The sequence below is a fragment of the Macrobrachium nipponense genome, chromosome 9 (genome assembly GCF_015104395.2).
Source record: "Macrobrachium nipponense isolate FS-2020 chromosome 9, ASM1510439v2, whole genome shotgun sequence".
NCBI lineage: Eukaryota > Metazoa > Arthropoda > Malacostraca > Decapoda > Palaemonidae > Macrobrachium > Macrobrachium nipponense.
Genome location: NC_061110.1, coordinates 62,902,588 through 62,924,804, shown reverse-complemented (window position 1 = coordinate 62,924,804; position 22,217 = coordinate 62,902,588). Strand labels below are relative to the sequence as shown.

The window sequence follows — 22,217 nt, the reverse complement described above, 5'->3', positions numbered from 1 at the left end:
GAAAGTCTAAGAGATTAACCATTTTATCACCCAAGATGGTAGGTTGAACAATACCCGAATACAGGTAAACGTATTCAACGCCTTGATGGAATATATTTCTACCGCCATGAGGTCTCAACGCAAACAAACTGTATATTAAATACCTGACTTTTTCATTGAAACCGAACATATTAGCTGCTTTAGCACTGAGTTTAATCGTAATTGAATCAATCATATCAACTTTGGCCACTCCTGCATCGATATGTGGAATGCTCATTCTCTTCGTGTCATCATTCCATGAGAATAAACCGTCCCTGCGGATAGCTCCGCGAATATGCTCGCTGTAAAATTCAGATAATTGTTCAATAATTTCCATATTAAACGCTCTAGTCATGACATTCATATCACCACCCAACAAACCCGAAATGGACTTATAAATACGTATAAGTATAAATGCGTTTCCCATCTGACTCGTTATAGATCGCGTTAAATTGAATAGTAAAATCAACGTCTCCTGGTTTAATAGCGTAATATAATTTTGGGAGAATGACTCCCACTTGCCCCACTTCATATTCCACTCCTTTCAGTAATGATATAGGGGCAGCTAACCTATTGGTAAATTTACAAGCCCGATTTTCTGGAAATGTACCTATACATGCATTTCTATTCACGTATGTGATGTGATCGCTACACATGTTGAATGCAGACTGTATGACTAACAATGGGCATCGGGTTTATAATATATGTACATAAAAACCTCCACGTTCATGTTATGTCACGCCATATTCATGAATTTGTTATCTCACAGATTGCCACGTCATTTAGGAAAATGTCCAAGCCTCTAGCCGCCATGATGAATCATCCTCACCACCCTCCGATCCAGGTAAAATATTATTATTATTATTATCATTGTTGTTTTTGCAGTTATTATTATTATTATTATTATTATTATAATAATACACGTTCGCTCCGGTGCTTATTTAACACGATCTTTACAGATCCCTTCGCTGAAGACTTCCCATTAGGTGAAGATTTGATGGGGAGTAATAATAATGAAGCATAGCGCATTTGTGGAGGTGCAGGAGCCAGAGGGGGATCTCCGCTCACGAGGGAAAGAAGGGAGGGTAACAAGGTAGTGAGTACCATTCATTATGCGGCTGCAGTAGGGTCACACATTGACGTGGCAATGAAGTTAAGTAGTAGCATAGCCCGATTATGCGAAGATGTGCACAGTAACTTCCTTGAAAGAGGTATTCGCTCGGCTATGCTCTACTTGTGTGTTTATTATCACCCAAGTGTGAGGTATGCTATGGTGACATGAATGAAAAAAGTGCTTTTATGTATGTACCCACCTACCCTCACTACGATTGACTCGATCTATGACTTTCTGGAGGAGGCTATTGAGTTTATAGTTAATAACTTGGAAGAGAGACTCAACCGTACTGAGGGTTCGGGTTGGTGTATGACCTCGCTGAATAGGGTTGAACTTCATATCACGTGGTGTGAGTTAGTGAATATTAATAACTTCAAGGTGTATCCCAAGGGAGTCTGCAGTAGTGATCAGGTTATCAATATTCAGTCCGGGTACAACTGTGTCATTACAGCATTAGAAGCGTACGTTGTACTCCGGGATAACCCTCCCACACATATTAACAACCTCCCTCGTGTCTTAATGAGGAGGATAGGGAGGGGACAATGTTTAATTGATCAAAACACTCGCCAGATATGCCGTTGACCCATGACTCTTTCAAAACATTAGAAAAGGGGAATAACCTCAACATATATCTGTATAAATTCTGTGAATTAGTCATGGGGAAACAGCGGAAAAAACATTGGACGGTACATCTGGCGAGGAAAGGTGGTAACCCCCAAAGCCCTCATTTGGTCACGTTGTTATTAATCACTGACGACCACGTCGCGTTGATTAAGGATATGTTGCCGTTCGTAAAGAAGTTCCGACACGGATTCAAGCAGGGGCGGGGGATTGAGTACGCGGGTGGTATGTTACAATTGTTTGACTTAGTCTAATAGTCCCACCATCCGTGAGGCACACACTCAGGCCTGTACAGCTCGAACCACTGTCGAATACCCAGAACCTGGGCAATTTAAACAGTTTACTAAAGTTAAAGCTCTGCAGCGAATCTCGCACATGGCTTTCCTGGATTTTGAGGCATATAATATTCAACCAAAGACCGGAGAAGATGATCCAAGAATAGTATCTCGGCAGAAAGCTTTCGCTTACTGCTACGTGATCATTGACCGTAGAACAGGGGAATATTGTACCCATAGATTAAGTCACGGAGAGAAATGCGTTGATGAGTGTTTGCAGAACATGAACCGGGACTGGGCGTTATTGCGTGAACGAATGCAACCGTATCCTTTACATATGACTACTGAATCCACCTGTTAGTTTGAAGTGAGCACTCATTGCGAAGGATGTAACATCGAATTCAAGGCTTGAGTCACGAAAATGCGACATCACGCTCATTTTGTGGCACAGGACAACTTTGTGTGTGCACTGTGTCAACAGTGTAATTTGAATATGCAATTTAAGGAGCCAACTTTAACAGTGTTCGTACACAATTTGTCATATGACATCGCACTGGTCTTGAAAGAGGCCGGGGCTCAGCATGATCTTGAAATTCTGAAATGCGAGGGTAGTAAATTTTACTCAGCCAGATCGGGCAATCTGAGATTCATGGATAGCAACAACGTGATTAGAGGGACCCTCGATTCATATCAAACAGAAAGGTTCCCTCGAAATCGCATGTCAGTTGTTAACCCAGTATTCTCAGGATTGTCTTGATTTAGTTTTGGGTACGAGTAAACAGTACTACCCTTATGATTGTGTGACGGGTTTCAATATCCTGCGAAAGCCCGGCATCCCTTCTCGAGAGTGTTTCGATTCGGAACTTATGGGAAAAACCCTTTCCAGGGAGGGCTATGCACACATGGTCAAGGTTTGGAACGCCGCTAATTGCACCAATCTTCTAGATTACACCATTTTGTATTTGTTAATGGATGTGGGATTATTAGCCGACATTTATTTAGCTTGGAGGAAGGCTGCCATGGCGCAATTCGGATTAGACCCCGCCCGTTACCTGACTTCTACCTCTCTCTCACTCGATGCTTTCATATATTCCTGTAAAATTCGTCTCCCACTCATTTCGAATGGTGAACTCTATCAATTAATTTGTAAAAACATCCGCGGTGGTTTTTGTAGTCTAGTTCGAGGGCAATGTGTAGCTAATAATCCAGAGTTAAATCCCAGTTTTAGGGTAGGTGATCCTCAATCGTATATATTATACGTTGATTTCACCAGTTTGTATCCCACAGTTATGAGTAAATACAAAATGCCCTTGGGTGAAATAACTGAACTTTCCCCTGCCGAATTAGGAAGTTTTGTCGCTAGCGATATTACCGCCATTGATTCACAGGGTGAATACGGTTATTTCATCCTGCTCGATATCAAACCAGTTAGGCGGGATGTTGCTCTACAGACGGACGATCTCCCTTTCGCCATTCATCACATGAATGTGACTCACCAGGATCTATCGCCCTATAGTAAAAACCTAATGAATAAGTTCAAGGTGAAGCTACCCAAGAAAAATGTTAAGTTGACGGGTATGCATTTACCCATGCGTAATTACTTGATCTATCTTCCCTTATTACAAACGTTGATAAGACTCGGTCTCGAAGTTGATGCAATAAGGAAAGTGTACAAATTCAAACAGGATTTTTATTTGAGGGATTATATACTGGAGAATGCCGAAAGGCGTGCTAAAGAGACCGATCCGGACAAGAGGAACACCATCAAAATCATAATGAATGGTCTTTTCGGTGTCACTATTAAAAATTCATTGAATTATTCTACCCGAACTGTCGTCACCACCGGTGAAGCCTCTCTCCTCAGGAATGTGTCTTTGGAAAAACTGGGTAAAGACAAGTACATTGTGAACCATTGCAAAGAGTCTGTTATGGCTGAATCCCCGATTTATATCAGTTTCAGTATACTAGACATGGTGAAGGATATGATGTATCGGTTCTATTATGACATTCTTCGAAAGCAGAATGGACACAGAGTTCAGCTCCTTTATACCGACACTGACAGCTTGATCTTTTCCCTGGTGACTGATAACCTCAATCGAGAATTGAATGGTGTGCTCAAACACTACATGGATTTGAGTAATTTCCCCAAAACTCACTAATTGTATGATGAGTCACGTAAGGGGGAACTCGGGTTAGTCAAGGTTGAAATGGGGGCTGAACTCATGAGGGAATTTATTGGCGTTAAACCTAAAGTTTATTTGTATTTGACGGAAACTAGTCGTAGTAACACCTTGAAAGGTGTACAAAGGTGCCAGCAAAAGACCATTCCGCATGACCAGTATCGAGCTGTAATCGAAAAGAATGAGATTACTTATACTCGTGTGCACAATTTGCAAAGAGTAGGAGGTACGATGTGTCATACGAGCCAGTGAAAGGTATCTCTCTGTCCATTAGAGGACAAGAGATATTATGTGACACCTTATAAATCATTGCCGTATGGGCATCCAGACCTTGAGGTGGAGGAGGGTATGGCAGAGGAGGGGGAGAGGGGGAGGAGGAGCTAGAGCAGGCAATGGTGGTGCCAGCAGTAGCGGCAATCTCCCCAATTTTAAATATTCCCGCTCCTAGCACCTCGAGAATCCCTACTCCTATTCCTCCGACCCTACAACCATCTCATCATTTCCCACGGGTGAAAGGATGTTCAAAACGTCGAAGAGAGAATAGTAAAATATACAATGTTAATTCCTCTCTCTCTTCGACGTCTTTGACTTCTCAACGGGAAATGGTTCCACCCTCTCCTCCAGTTAAACGGGGTCATATCACACCTTGACCGGGTGTCATAGTTTGTATATTTTACTATATATTTTATCCTATATCATATATATTTTAATATATTATATTGTATATAATGTATTTTTTATTATATATTCATATACACAGTTGGTTTTTTAATTTTTAAAATTAAATTATATTGTATTTTTTTTTATTATAGATTGCATTTTTACTGTACATTGTATATTTTTATATTGTATAGGAAAAAACCTGTATATATTTCATATGAAAATTAAACAAATATTATTGCCGTCAACTTCCATTCACCTAATTATTATTAAGGCTTGTATATAAAAGGAGCGTGAAAGTACACAACTATAGTCTTAAAATGCGCTAACATCATGGCCGTGACAGGTCCCTTCCCTGGGCAGTTGTTAGACCCGTTTGCTAATCCCGCTCGTATTATCATCGCGGGATTTAGTAACAGTGGCAAGTCCGTCCTATGTCAAAAAATCATTGAACTCTATGAAACGCGTTTCCAATACATTTTATATTGCGGGGTATCTGAACACCCCCTCGAAACGCATCCCTCAATAGGTCCCAAATTTAAAGGAACCAAAAAAATTTTTAATCCCTTTTGATTACGCTAAAAGGGGGAGACGGAGGTTAATAAAGGTCTATTATTCATACTCGATGATTGCTTCCTCGAGGCTAGTGATAATAAATTTGTGACTAACGCCTTCACAGCGGGACATCATTCATCTATTTCAGTTATATTCATAACGCAGAATATGTTTCATTCGGGAAAGTTTAGTAGAAGTATAAGCTTGAATTGTTCACATTATATTCTAATGAAAAATCGTGATTTTAGTCAAATTGAAACTTTAGGTCGGCAGTTATTTGGCCGTCAAAAAACTTCAGCCTTTTCGGACATATATAAAAAGGCCCTATCACGTAACCGCTACAGTTATTTGTTAGTAGACTTCGCTCCGTCAACACCTGAACTGTTACAGCTGCCGAACTAATATTCTGGGTGAAACGGAATATCAAATAGCTTATACCGAGCTAATTTGGACATATCAGCTAAATTGGTGCTCGCTATTACTCTCGGTTTATGTGACATGATTTTTCTTCTGGGGAATCTTTTTCGAGTGATTTTATGCAGTGTGTAAGACTTTTGCCCACGTAAGAATTCTTTAACATTTTCACGAGTAATTTGGCTATTCAGATTTTTCGCTACTCTGAATAAAGAGTCCACCCCGCTGAAACTACCCACACCCCGTGCATCTCCGTACAAAGTTTTTAGCAGTTTTATCCGTTCTTTATATGGATAAAGAACGGATAAAACTGCTAAAAACTTTGTACGGAGATGCACGGGGTGTGGGTAGTTTCAGCGGGGTGGACTCTTTATTCAGAGTAGCGAAAAATCTGAATAGCCAAATTACTCGTGAAAATGTTAAAGAATTCTTACGTGGGCAAAAGTCTTACACACTGCATAAAGTCACTCGAAAAAGATTCCCCAGAAGAAAAATCATGTCACATAAACCGAGAGTAATAGCGAGCACCAATTTAGCTGATATGTCCAAATTAGCTCGGTATAATAATGGGTTTAAATATTTGCTAGTCTTTATTGACGTGTTTTCCAGATATCTACAAATTGTTCCCTTGAAAAAGAAGGATGGTGTTACTATGCGTCGCGCTTTGAAGAAGGTTATCGAATCTACCGAATTTTTGGGAATTTCACGTTTGAATAGCGATGAGGGTAGGGAATATTATAACAAACACGTCAGAGAATATCTAGATAGTAAAAATATAAAATTATATAGCGTTTATTCGAGAGAAATCAAATCCTCTATAGCTGAAAGAGTCATAAGAACTATTAAGGGTCGGATATATAGATATCTCACATATAAGAATACCTTGAAATACATTAACATCTTGCATGACATTGTTCAGAGTTATAACCATACCCCCCATAGAAATCTGGGTCGCACCCCGCAAGAAGTTCACGCATTAATGGCTAGAGATGACATTGAACGTCAATTCTCGAGTATATATAAAATGGCTGTTCTCGTTAATCCTCCCGCCATTTCGCTCTTGAATGTTGGGGACGTACGTATGAGCGTCGGAACGCAATTTTTAGGAGGGGATATACAATTCAAAATACTCTGGAAATTTTTAAAATCCGAAAAGTGGATATGTCGCAAAATCCAGTCGTATACTTCTTGGAAGATTTAGCGGGTGAAGAGATAAAGGGCGTATTTTATCGTGAAGAATTAATTCCCACAAATCTACCAGAAACGTATAATATCACTATTCCAGGAAGGAGGAGGAAAAATAATAAAACTCAATATTACGTTCATTTGAAAGGTTATCCGAGTCAATTCAATTCCTGGGTTGATGAATCTCAAATTGTACGGATATGAACTGTAAGCAACCTTTAATACGTAAAAATAAAAACTTTATTTTATTCATCTCTGGTTTATCACCCAGTGAAAGAAGTAAAGTCATTCCCATCTTAATCGGTGGTTTGGTGTCTACTCTCTTGGAAATTTTTAGAAATTTTCTTTGTGGTAATCAAACTCAAGATAAGAAGTTTATTAAACACTAAAGAAATTGTAGACGAGAAATTCATCTTGTGTCCTTGAAAACAACGTCCATATCTAAGAAGAAAAATATACTGAAAAGTCGTAAAGGGGGGACTATTTTATCGGTGTTATTACCTATTGCTGCGAGTTTGGTAGGAAGTCTTTTTAATTGAAAATGAAGGAGTTTTACGTTACCTCTGCCATTACTTACGAGAGGTTAATGAATAGAAAATAGGTTTGTGATGGTGATATTAATAACCTGGAGGGTACTGGCAAGTTGGATACGGCAGCTGTTAGTAGTAGCAGACACGTCCCTCTTAATATCCAAAAACCGCCTATACCAGCTATATCGCTCACGGGACCTCCTCCTCCTACTCCTATAAAAAGTGTAGGTGCAGTGACTGGAGGGGAGGAGGTAAACGTCCCGATTACGTTGAAAACAATTAAAGGGGACATGAGTCGCAAAAAAAGCAATCCCAATTTAACAGGCATTATTCCAATATTTTTTAAAGAACCTCAAAAGTCTTACGTTACGGCTTTTGTTAAGCACTTACAAGATTCTAACACGGTTGAATGGAATGAAGAAGGTGATTTAACTCATCCACTTGCAGGTTATAATATTTTAGATATAGCTCGAGAATTTCAGGGGAATAAAAAAAACCACGTTGATAATATTTCCAATTATTACTACTCCATTGAAATGGCTGGGGTTAAAGATTGGATGGTAAGGAATATAGCCATTAAAAAACAAATCGAAACATGGCGAAAGAAAAGAAACATGGTGGATGTGTGGGTGGCTTATTAACATTTTAGGAACAATGATACCGGAGCTGTTTAATCACGTGATACTGATTTTGATAAAATGGATGCAGGTGCATCTTTAATGAGTCATATGGAGGGTATATGACCTTTGGCATGAGGAAATGATAAGGCTTGTTTATTCGTGTGAGTGTGACTCATAGCTGGGAGTGAGGGATTTTTGATGGTTCGTCACAACTAGTTTGTAATCAGTGTTTGTGATAGAGGGAGTTCGGGTTGCGGGATTTTCGTAGCGATACTGATTTTGATCAAATGGATGCAGGCGCATCTTTAATGAGTCATATGGTGGGTATATGACCTTTGGCGTGAGGAAATGATAAGGCTTTTTTATTCATGTGAGTGTGAATCATAGCTGGGAGTGAGGGAGGCTTGATGGTTCGTCACAACTAGTTTGTAATCAGTGTTTGCGATAGAGGGAGCTCGGGTTGCGGGGTTTTCGTAGCTCATTAGCTCTTGAAGTCACATCAAGACGTGAACTCTCGCCATGGCTTTATCAACCTCCTTGTGCAAGTTAGTTTTCGGGAACTTGTCCGAAAATAAGTTCAGGAAGAGGAATACGTGTTTAGTAGTGGCCACTAATTGTGTCACCTGCAGGAATTACGGTGTGGTGGCAGACATCATTCGAGCTTATCCATATGCCGAGTTGGCAGGTTTTTTATATTCTCGCACTGGTGCATCATATGCCTGTCTTCATGATAGGGGCACTGAAGGGTCCGCTATTGTGAAAAGACCTAAAAATATCACATCTTGGGAATGCGATGAAGAAGTTGATCTACCCACCATAGCTACCTTATTAACCCAATACGGTATCGGCGCCCCCATTGAAGATAATGAATACGCGTAAAAGAGCGTGGCTTATTTCAAAGATGAAGATCACGCCGATTGTTAGGGCAGAGATAGCAAACAAATGAGGTTCAATCACTTTTTTTCTTCGGTCAAGAAATTGAAGGAAGAATGATTTTGAATCATCGTATGACTATGTCAAATATGTTATCTTTCCCGCTGGCATCGGACAAAGCGGGCGGGTTAACACGACTTGGTTGAATCAATATTCACCTGTGTTAGCTACATTCAGTGATGAAATGAACAAAATTGGTAAAATATGTTGCATGGCTATAATGAAAAAGAATTTATCCCTGTTGGAGGAACGTTGCGTGGAAGATTTATATATGAAAAACTTGTTAGCTAAATTTAAAAGCTTTGAGGTATTAGATGAAACGTCGTCTTTGATACACGGTCGGGAAGCTGTTGGGGAAGACATATGTGGCATATACTAGGGTTGTGATTTGGCCATGTGTTTCGATGAAGTATTGTTTTTGACGTGTTTGTACAGTTTATTTCCATTGTATGTATTTGTATGGAATATTAATTCATTCCTTACCCGTATTTAAGCAAATGGTACAATATAAAAATAACATTCTTTGTCTGTCATTTGATTTTTCATTTAACCTCTTTCAAACTCGATATTATACTTATAAATAAACAAAATTGAAAAGTGTGCTTGTGTCCTTGGGTATACTTTGGCATGGGAAAAATGGAGATTAAGACTCAAATTCTGTGATAAATATATGTCTCACGTGAGGTTGAAGTCAGCTCGTGTGTGTGTGTGCGTGATTCATCATCGGATAACGTCATCCCTGTCGGTTATTGGGGGAAATATCAAATTGATAAATATATGTCTCACGTGAGGTTGAAGTCAGCCGCCAAATATCCTTTTATCATGATACTCCGAATATCTAAGCAGCTGTGTGTATATAAAACAAAATGTAACGGCTTGGACGAGAAAGAGAGGAGAGAGAGAGGAGAGGAAGGGAGACAGAAGATAAGAGAGAAGAGAGAGAGGAGAGAAGTCGATAGAGGCTATATTCGGGATGTGCATATATAAATTTAGAGTTTTTATAGGAGGAGGATGAGGTAAACGTCACGGTTACGTTGAAAACAATTCACGGGGGCAGAAAAGTGGAGTCAATTTGGGGTCGGGGGGTAGAAATGATGGTTTTATTCCCGTAGAGTTACGTGATGTCACGGGGGGCATAAGGGTGGAGTTGATTTGGGGTCGGGGGTTGAAATGATGGGTTTCCTGTAGAGTTTCCTGTTTCCTGTAGTTTCGTGATGTCACTGGGGCTTAAGAGTGGTGTCGGTTTGGGGTTGGGGGTTGATAGAATGGTTTTATTCCCGTAGAGTTACGTGACGTCACGGGGGGGGGTGCGGGGCATAAGGGTGGAGTCGATTTGGGGTCGGGAGTTGAAATGATGGTTTTATTCCCGTAGAGTTACGTGACGTCATGAGGGGTAGAAAAGTGGAGTCAATTTGGGTTCGGGGGTTGAAATGATGGTTATTATTCCTGTAGAGTTACATGAACGTCAAGGGGGGTGAGGAAACGTGGAGTCAATTTGGGTCGGGGATGAAATGAAAAATGGTTTTATATCCCCCGTAGAGTTACGTGACATCACGGGGGGTAGGAAGTGGAGTCAATTTGGGGTCAGGGGGATGATATGAGGGCTTTACTCCCGTATGGTTTCATGACGTCACAGGTGGCCACGCCCCCACCCCTTTTGGACCTCATGGACGTGCATGAGGTCATCAATAATGTGGAGTCGATTTGGGGGTCAAGGTGGCCACTCCCCCCTTTTGCACGTCATCTACGTATATGGGTTTATAAGACAAGTGGAGTCGATTTGGGGTCAGGGGTGGCCACATTTTTCCCCCCCTTTTTTGCACGTCATCTACGTATATGGGTTTATAAGACAAGTGGAGTCGATTTGGGGTCAGGGGTGGCCACGCCCCCCAGAATAGTGGAGTCGATTTGGGGTCAGGGGTGGCCACGCCCCCTAGAATAGTGGAGTCGATTTGGGGTCAGGGTGGCCACGCCCCCTTTTGGGGGTTTGCCCCGCCCCTTTTTTGGGGTTTGGGGTTGCCCCGCCTCTTTTTAGGCCTCACATTTGTACATGAGCTTATCAGGAGAAGGGGGGGTGAAGGGGGGGGGTGATTAGAAAAGTGGAGTCTAAATGGGGTCTTTTCCTCTACTCCAGTACTATATGTCTGCATGACCATATGTAGTTTGTTCATTTTAGTTAAGCCATCCTTGTCAGCTCAGGCAGTCTAGAAATCTTTGGAAGAAATAGATTACAGAAAACTTCAAGGAAAATCGTACTCAGATGCCTTTAAGCACAGTTAAAAATAAATGAAACTTCATGAGTACTTTCTTAATAAATAATTCTGCAAACTAAACTTATGTACAAAAATAACCTATACTACTATGTTAATGTTTTTGGAACGTCAAGGAAAATTTCTGTTTCATTTTTCTTTTCAAAACTGCAACAAAAAACGATATTAAGGGGACTATAAAAATAAAATGAATATTCATAAATTATGCTTTGACACACCCCACATACTCGCCAGGGTCACTCTCAACTACCCCTTTAACAGTCTCGGTGGCCGAGTTTAAAATAGGAAGTATGCATCCCACCCATGCTGAGAAAAAAGATGGTGATGTTTTCTACTTTTGTGATTTACACCCTATGTATATAGTCATATAAAATCCCTCAAAAAGCTGAAGTCCTACATCAATATCCAGTTACAAGAAATTATAATTACAATCGATATCCTACATAAAATCCAATGAAAATTCAATATTTATGTAAAACTATGCTTTGCTTGTAAGTCTAAATAGTAGAGTATTTGATTATCAGTTATTACTTGTACAGTATGCACTTACATTTCCTATGGCTCGTTCAGATACAGATGTAATCATCAACAGGGCTAAAAGATAATCAGCCTCATATTTCTGCGAATACACTAGCTTGAAGCAATCTGACACCACATCTTCCTGTAAATAAAGATAAATTATAATATTCAAGAACAACAATATTATAAGCTGGACACTTGATTCAAATTAGGCTATCCTAATATATATATATATATATATATATATATATATATATATATATATATATATATATATATAGATATATCACATGATATTTTTCTTCATCTGCGGATTGTAAATGGGAAAAAGCGAATCTACAATAATTGGGTCAAGGAAATGGGTGTAGTGCTATATTTTATAGTAACCTCATCCCTAAGGACTTACTGGGTTGCTGGTTTACAGCAGCAACGAGTCTTTTTCTAAATTCTTGTGTTAGGAAACTCAGGAGATGCACATAAGTGCCTCTTGTTCCTTGTAAAAGCGGGTTCTGAGAACAACCATGGCTCCTCTTGCGACCTAGTTTCATGAGGGCGTGTCTTCATGTAATTGAGTCTATAACATGTGAGTGCCAGCTAGTTTCCCCAGGGATGCTTACATGGTCAAATGCATCCAGTGAGGGGAAGGACAGACTTCTGGGGATTGCTCAGAGTGGTGAGTCTTCCTTTAGAACTGATGACTAAATCCTTTTGACACCAGCTCTACAGCTGGAAACAGGAAACAGGGACATTGGCCCCTATTTCTCTGGGGCTTGTTCTTCTCCATGCTTGCTTTGGTTTAAGCATAGAGAAAAGGTTCTTTTCCTGAAAGGCAACTTTGAGCCTTACGTATTTATTGCCATTTCGCTTTCTCAGCATGAAGTCGGTAGCAGATTGCTCTCTCTCTTATGCCCTCGGCAAAATCTTGGGCTCCCCATGTGTCCATGCCAAGTAATTGCCAGGCCTGCTAGTTCTGTGGTCCAGGATCCTAAGAGATATTCCTCTCTAGTTAACCTCGGATTCAGCTGCTCATATCTGATATCTCAAGGCGTTGAGAAATCTGGTACTTCAAGCCTATATGTTTTTCAGCTCTCTCCTGGTTAGAGGGTTCTTTCCTCGCTCACCATTGAAGTTCTTGCATACTTCCATTCCTCGAGCTGTCTACACGACTAGTATCTTCTCCAATTACTAATGTGGAGATGAGGTATCTTTGGTTAGAGCTTTTTGTCAGCAGGAAGTGGTGTTTTGCTCACCTGCTTTTGCCCTAAGGCTTCTTTCTGCCCTGGATTTTTGGATAGGCTTGGTCAACCTTCAACCAAGCCTTGTTGCTAGGGACAGATTTTTCCTTTTTCAGGGGGGGATCTTTTGTGTTCCTGAGAAACATTAATAGTCTCAGTCTCAGTCTCAGTCTCAGTCTCTCTCTCTCTCTCTCTTTCTCTGGGGGATTCAAACACCAGAGGTTCATCACTTCCTCCTTAGGAGTTTGACTTGTAGCCTGGTTGAGTCTTTTCGGCGGTTGTCAGACTTAAGGCTAAATCCAGGGATTGTCTGGGTTAGCTCTGACATTGGCAAGGCATTGAAGAGTCATTTTGGCTCTCATATGATGGCACTTGGGAGGATGGAAGCTGTTTCTTCAGGATTTTCCCGAATTTTTTAAAAGATACAGAACGGTCTTGTCCTCTTTGAAGAACTTCAGTAGGGACTTTTGTGAGATACTACTGAGTTTGGTTAAGTATCAACAACTCTTCTGTTAGTATTGACAGAGCTAAGGATGGAGTCTTTCAAGTACACCTCCTCTTGGTTCTGTAAGTTGATCCATGGGCATCTTCTCATTCGGGGTGGAGAAGAATTGCAGCCCAGACGAGAGATCATTATTTGCACTCAGTAGGAACCAGTCTGCTTTCAGGTATTATGTACGGAGAGGGGCATGTTATTTTACCTATGGAAATTGCTTGTTAGCCTTGGACACACTTACCATGGACCAGTGGTGGCTGCTCAATGGGTTGGTTAGCAAGTCCAGCTCCCTTTGGGACAGGTAGCACCCCGTATAGGTATCTGGTTGTTAGAAACAGGTTAGGAGTGACTGGTTCTCTTCCCTATCTCTAACTGCCTGTTTTCCCAGTAAATGGAGTCAGTACCATTCCATATAAAAGCTGGACAGACGTTGTGCAGGTTAGCTATCTGACAGAACACCAGTCTTTCCATTGGCAGTGAAGGAATGCAAGGTTCCCTCCTCTCTTGACGAGGGGAGAGGAGGACAGACAATAAAGCAAGTTCGATGATCATATTTATCCATTTTATTGTCTCCGACACTCCAGATGGGATTTTACAAACCCTTTACTCAATGGTCCAGAAGCCTACCATCTGCCACATCACATATGCATATACTCCAGGGGTGTGGGGTTCCTTCCTCTGCTCCTAACAGCTCAAGAAGGTAACATCCCAGGTTGGGTGAACCTACCAGTTGGTTTAGAGATTTGCCCAGACTCCTCCCACCATTAGGTAAGTCTTGTATGTAAAGAATGAAGGTTTGTAGGAACAAATTTTTAAAGTAATTTGTATTTTTCCTTACTTACAAATCTGAAATTATTTATATTTACTACTCACCTCAGCCACCCTTCATTCTGGTACCTGGATCAGAAGGAAAGTGGAACGCAGACTAACAGGTGGGCGGGGTTTCCCCTGCCTGTCAGTAGTTGAATACCTTGTCAATGTTTGAATGGCCATTTCAGCTCATGTTACAAGGTAAAATCCTAAAATCCTTATGTAAAGAACTACATGTTTGTGTCTTAGGAAAAATACAAATTCGTTTTAAAACTTGCTATTCCAAGTTTATCATCAGAATATAATTTCCTAATATTTTCCACTTCCATGTTACCTTGAGTGCTCTCTTATTTTCACGTTTCTTAGTTCTCTTATTTTCATACAAAAAAGAACTTGAGAAATTTCCTTATTTGGGATTTTCTTTCCCTTTAGCATTGGGGTATCTGTGTGAGACTCATCTTACTCCTATTTGGCTCAGGAGAACCTACTATTTATTAATATTCTCCGGCCACACTAGGTTCAATTGTTATCTTTCATATTTTTCTGAACTTCTAATTACGCAAATTTCTTATTGCACTTTTACTAGTTTGCCTCCATTGCACTGATCCTTGCTTATCAGACATTATTAATTTGCTGTATATTTCCTAATGTACTTAGAATAATTTATTTTTCTCACATAATGATTGTACATCTGTTTGAGCTGCAGTTTCTCCTGTATTTCACATACATTGTGCTGAACTATTTAGATTAGCAGTTATCCTATATCCGAAATAATACATCCAAGCCTCTTGCAGATATTGGAAATTTCTGCATATGGTAAAGAAAACACACTTGAATGTAAAATGCCATTGTGTAACTTTCAATTTTCTATTTTGCCACTACTCAGTACACTCCATCTTTATAAACAATACAGAATACACAGTACAGACTATACAAAATGGCAACCAAACCGTGCAGTGTAATGTATATAAACTGTGCAAAAGATTTATCGGCGAAAGAAATAAGAGTGATACAGACAGAAAGGCAACAAACATGCAGCAAGTGTGTAGCCTACTATAGTTAACCTCAGTGTGATGCATTATGTCATTATAAACATGCACATATACATGATGTACATATTCATATGCACACACAGACAGAAGCTGATGGGCAAGAAAAGTTCTGAAACAATGCAGCAGACCAGGGTATATTATGTAGATATGTTATTCCGTAATCTGTTCAAATCTTTAAGTCTGCAAGTGTTCCAACTTCATAAAACCATACTTGATATCAAAATCACAAACTCTTTGTCACTGTCAGAGTTGACCATCTGAAGCAGGGAAATAGAAGGGAGTTAGAAGAGGAAATATACACACCCACAAGAAGCCAAAGACGGCGAAATGTCTATGACGTAGTAATGACATATCTTTCTCAGCCACTCAAAAGTGATACAAGAAATGACAAATTATGACATTTTAAATGACATTGTTGCTTCTCAAGCAGTTGAAAGGCCCGCCAACCCTTCTCTCTCAACTTCCATGAACCTGTGAGCATTCGCCCAACAATCTCATCCCCTCACCTCCACAGTACTCAACCCTAAAAATTGATAAAGCTGTAATTATATTTCAAATGATGGTGTTGCTTTTAAGCCAATAACAGTTGTAAACAACAAGGACCCCTCTTCCCCCTGAATTTCCACTTGTTTTTCCTATGGCCCTTAGTCCTTTACTTGAGACTCCAGCTCTGCCAATTGGTGGTGATCTAGTAACCCTGGTCAAACCTGCCTCCCCTGGATTCTCCTCATACGGAGATTCTGGCTGATGCCTGGGCAGTTTAGGAAGGAGGTCCACAAGGAGAGCTTCCACAGTATCAGGAAAACCCCTGAAACTTGGTGCCACTAAATTCAGTATGTTGAAGATCCCAAGAATTTATGGTTACCTTGGATACCAAATTTCAGCCATTAGGGAAGGCTAAAAAAACCTTGAAGATCATTCCCATAGAAATACTCTTGCTGAGAAAGGGAGGTTCATGGAGTAGGCTACCAAGACACTAAAGTTTACGAAAAGAGTCAGTCTACTAGTTCCTCATTAGGATAAGACCTTGACTCCCAAAGTGATATGCCTCCTACTCTTGACTCCCAAAGCGATGTGCCTCCTACTCCTGAACAGTCTTGGAACTCCAACCAACGCGGACCAAAACCTCTCCAGGCAGAGAGGTGGTGCCTCAAGAGGAACTCCTCCAAATGGTGAATGATCCATGACCTATTAAGACTGAACAAACACATCATGTGCCAGAGGTTCCAGATGACAACTGTGTTCAAGTACGTTTGCTTATTCCATGTGAGACCAAAAATGTCTTTATTGATCTACAAGATACATATTGACACATTGCTATCACTTTTCCCTTCCTAGGGTTCTGGACAGGGAGACATGTATGGATTCTAGTTTGTAAACTTCAGCTTGAACATTATCCTGAGCTCAGGTAAGAGGGTTTTCAACTCTTTCTACTTATATGATTTGCTAGCCAGGGACACCCCAGAGAGGATTGCATATGAAACCTGCAAGTGGTAGATTCCTGATCAAGTAGGGCAAATATGACCTGACACCTTATATATAGGTGTTTAGTGTGGCTGGCTGGGACTTTCGTGGGATGATTCATGGCTGGCTGTCTCCAGCCAGCTAGATTAAGGTAAGGATTAGGAAAGATCTACGAGAGTTCCTGGCCTGATCCAGGGTCTCACAGTGACAGAATGGATCTAGGGCAGACTCACTATTGTGGCAGATGGTTGCTTTGACTAAGTGGATGTTGAGCAAACCACCTCCCAAGTGATTGCCAGCCTGCTTCCACAGCTGGAAGTGAATGGGAAAACCTTCAACTTTCAGTGCATCTCCACACCTAGAACAGGTAATGTCATCCATGCAATATTCTCTCTGTGCTGCAACCTTTACATGTGTATTTTCCAAAATTGATCTAAAATAGGGATTACTTATCTAACATTGCTAGGTACCTGGCACAGGAACTACAGACTACATCAATCTGACAATACTGGCCATATGCCAGTGTGGTTGGACTACCTCCACTTGGAGGGCCTTTTTGAAATTAAGATTGAAACTGTTCTGAATTTTCTGATCCACCTATTTGAGGAAAAGCAACCTAATAAAAAACGTAATCATAAGCCACATATCTCAAGACAATCTAAAGAAACTTAAAAAGTCCCAAAAGAAAAAAAAACTAGTGTTGATCAATATAGAATTTCCCTTGGTAGATCCTAGCACTAAAACTCAAACAGGACATTTTACAATGGAACTGTAAAGGACTAAGGACTCGTTCAGAAATTCTAAAAGTATTACTGAGTGAGCATAACCCAGGGGTTGTATGTCTTTAAGAAACTAAATTAGGGGATTCAGTATACAATCCTGGTGTAAACTATGAAATCTATAAGATAAGCCCCATTGATGGGGATCGTGCCCATGGAGGTGTTGCAATAATTATTACTAAAGAATTAAATATTTTACGGTTCCTCTAAACCCAGAGCTTCAAGCAATTGCTATCCGGGCTACTTTTGATTGTGCAATCACAATCTGCTCTCTTTACCTTCCCCCAAGATGTAGGTTCACTCTTGGGGACATTCAAGGTTTAATTAATCAACTTACTCCTCCTTTTTTACTTCTTGGTGATTTTAATTCTCACAATCCACTTTGGGGTGGAGATTTTTTAGACACAGAGGGTAGGATCATTGATGACATTGTTAATAATAATAATCTTAAACTTTTTAATGATTGTACTATAACATACCATAATTACACAGGTGGTTCATCTGCTATAGACTTCAGCATTGACTCTTCTTCTCTCTATCTAGATTTTAATTGGTCTGTAGATGAGTTTCTACATGACAGTGATCACTTTCCCATTCACCTTAAGTTTGCGAGAAATGCCCCCTCGAATTATCTTATCAAATGGAAGGAAAAGAATGCAGATTGTGTAAAATTTCAAGAAGGCCTTAACCTATCCCAGGAATTTGAATCCTTCAAATGCCATATAAAGGCTTATGAGTAGTTTGCCTCTGAAATATTGAATAGTGATGAAAACTCTATACCTAAGACCACAGGGAAACCACACAGACCTGCTGTTCCTTGGTGGGATAAAACCTGTGGTAATTTGAGAAAAATTACCAGGAAATGTTAAAGGCGTTATAAATCCAGTCAGTCTGCAACAGCAAAATCTAACCAACAAGCTATGGCAAAACAGCGAAAATATTTTTTAAAAAGTAAAAAGGGAATCCTGGCCTTTTTATATAAATGGGATAAATTCCAAGACCCCGACCAGATTGATCTGGAAAAAGATTAGTATGAGTGGGTTAGGTTAGATTAGGTTAGGTTGGGTTGGGTTAGGTTGGTGGTTTTTTCATCTGTAGAGTATATCTTGAGCGAAAATGGGCTTGGGTATTTTCAAGGGGTCGAGCGAAACCAAGGTTTCCCTATCCGAAGAGTTCATCATGACCCATTTTGGGGTTCTTTTCTGAACTAGAGTGAAATATTTGGTGGTTTTCCCGTGGAGTCGTTAATGGTCAACGTACATGAGGTTAAGATAAACCCAGGCCTATGGGGTTTATCGCCTGTGAGCCGAATTGGGGGTCGGGTGTTGAGGTTGAGCCGAAATGGGGTCTTTTTCCCTACTCTCAAGTATAAGGCGGATTGGCGGCAGCAATGAAATGGTTCCTTTATGTGTGTCCATATTTATTAATCATCGCCTCTCCTCCCTCATAGCTCAATCACTAAATTCTTGTTATTTTGTAAATTATATAAAAACGAATTAATGTTTCCTTCTTTAAAGGAAATTAATTTGACTAAAATGACTAACCCGATCCGCTCGGGTATAAAACCTAGCCGCACCCCAAGTTCGCTCTGTCTGTTAATTAACGTAGTTCAGATAGCAACACTATCGTTCTTTGTTTAGCCACCGTTGGGCTAATCGATCAGAATCATTGTTGTTATTGATTAATGAACCTTCGAGCAAGTGTTTTCTGCTGAGCTAATGAAGTATTATTTGAATTTAAGTGATTTTTGTGTGCTTTTGAGTGGTCGCGTGGCCACGTTAAATTCATCTAAATTTGGGGTGCTGAGCATTGTTTCACTGTCAACATTGGTAAATTTTAGTTTTGTAATAAAATTGTAAAAATCCTCCGTGTTTACCATTCGAGTTGTCCTTGTGCACGGGCTGGAACCTGTCACCGAAAGTAGAGTTATCAGCCCATAACATCGGGCACGAACCTAGTGCAAGTCGACATAACATTTGCGACAAGTATAGTCTCTTCATTCCGTCAATATACACAATTAAGGCTTATCAAAACTGGTAATAATTCGGCTCAAAGAGGCCGACAAAGCGTCAGATCAACAGAGTTCCTGTCAAAAGGAAATGTGACTCTTATTAGCACACATCATAACTGAAATAGCAATACCTTTTATAAATGAGTCCACAAAAACAAACTGATAATAGTTCTCATGAATCAAACATGAGAAGGAAAGGGTTTATGGCACCGGCACATAATAAAGAAGGATACAAGAATTGAAAAAGAAGAAAAAAAAAAACAGATTAGTGAGGAAAAATGTCACTTGCTTCTCTTACGGCCATCTTCTTAGATTCTTTCAAGGTCTCTCACGCCACCCTCCATTTTCACTCAAGGGTTGGATCGATAATGTCTCCAAAATTCTATGGAAAGCCCTAGGAAGGGTGAAACGATATACAAATGTACAAACACTTCTCATAAGCCACACCTCCTTCAAACTGATATATAACGAGTTTAATACACAGAAAGAGTTCGTGGCGTAACTCATTATTTATTTCATAACTTGAACCAAGAAACAACTAGTCTTAAAAGGTAAAATTTCTCTCTCGTTGGTTCCGCCCATCGGAACAGACGCATAGCATACACGAACACTTCGTTCGAGGAAACTTCCACAGTAAATTTCCCCTAACAAAGAACATTTCCTTTTGTCTCCGTGAGAGTCAATGCTGACGACTATCATTTCAGAGAACGTAATTTTCAGCACAGATACAATGTTTCGCCACACTCGTTTTCTGACCAATTTCGTAGGCCAGCAAGAAATACAGTCTGACTATGTAATATACACACACACACATATATATATATATATATTATATATATATATATATATTTATATATATTATATATATAGAAGAGATATATATATATATAATATATATATATTATACATAATACACATCATAGTAATGTCTTTTACTGTAATACAACAGTAATATATGAAGATATAAGGCCCATAAAACACTATTTTACCAGTGATCAGGAGAACAGAAAGAAGCGCTCGAAAGTGTATGATTGCAACATTAAAATAGTGTTTTATGGGCCTTTTATCTTCATATATATATGGTGTGTATGTGCATACATATATGAATATTGTATATATGTACCGCATGTGTGTACTGATAAATACACACTTATACTATATATATATATATATATATATATATATATATATATATATATATATATATATATATAACTGTAATAGCCACAATGCCCTCTTACCTTCTGAATTGTTTGTTCTTTTATGGATACGCTTGTCACTAGAAAGGACTTATTTCCTTTATGCAAGTTGAAATTAATGCAATACAATTGGTATGAGTGCATTCCATGGAGATTAAAAGTTATGAGACAAGAAAAAGGCAATGTGACTTAAGAACCATCTCGTTCTTGTTACCAACTGACGCATACGTGGCGTTTATGACATATGTGGACAAGCGGGAATAAGTCATGGAAAAATATGTGCACTTATTTTTTTCATGAGAATATATATATATATATATTATATATTTTATCATATATATATATATATATCTATATATTATATATATAACAAATAATTATGTATGAAAATCCAAATATTCCTCTAATACATATAAAGTAAATGTTTTCAAGATAATTTCATCGTCGCTACTCAGTGTAGACCTACTTATGTTACACAGGGTGGTTCTTGTTGCACCGACACTAATGATACGTCACACACGTTCCCCTCACACGTTGATATCGGTGGGCGCATTATACTTTTGTGTAGAATACATATTTAAATTTTTCTGCATTGAGGTGTAGAAGCAAACAAATAGGACTATTTAAAATTTTATGCTTGCTTTGGAAGCATTGTTAATGTTATGAAATTTCTTTTCGTTTTTTTTATTTAACATTTGAACTGATGCTTGATGACGACTTCATTTTGGTCAAATGCTTCACCGATGTGTGAACGAAAGTTTTGAAAATGTTTCGAAAGTTTTTTTTTCTTAAATTTGCTACACGTGACATTTTCTTGCAGTTTTGAAATATACGACAGATTTCACTCTTATGAAGCATTTTATGGCCTTATTGTATGCAATAATCGTGTTTCCGCATGGAAATAATAGATAAATATGGAGCTTGCTAGGTTGCCAGTTAGTGAATTTAAATCCTATGGAGTCATGTCACATGAGATTTAAGCATCACGGTACATTCCAAGTTCCAATGTATCATATACATTATGTATAGTGGGGTCTAAGCTGCTCTGTTGATTCAAAGCCACCTGATTTCCAACAGATACGGGAATGGAAACTATTTGCAATAAGAAATTAACGTGTATGGCCTATGCCCTGCCATTGCCTCAAAATATAAGAATGTGATGTGTAGGCCTAATCGCACAATGATATTAACATTTGACATGCGGGATTATGCTCAATTAAATCTCTAATATCGGAACAGGCTGCATAATTAATTGCTTCATTTAAATTAATGTTGTC

At 39.4% G+C, this 22,217-nt stretch overlaps 1 protein-coding gene across 1 annotated transcript in view; it reads right to left on the bottom strand.

Annotated features, from left to right (window-relative positions):
- Positions 1–22,217, bottom strand: part of LOC135218623 (endoplasmic reticulum membrane-associated RNA degradation protein-like) — a 374,806-nt gene that overhangs the window by 244,258 nt on the left and 108,331 nt on the right. The window contains 1 exon segment of the mRNA XM_064255060.1: positions 11,926–12,036. Within this exon segment, the coding sequence (XP_064111130.1) occupies positions 11,926–12,036 (111 nt within the window).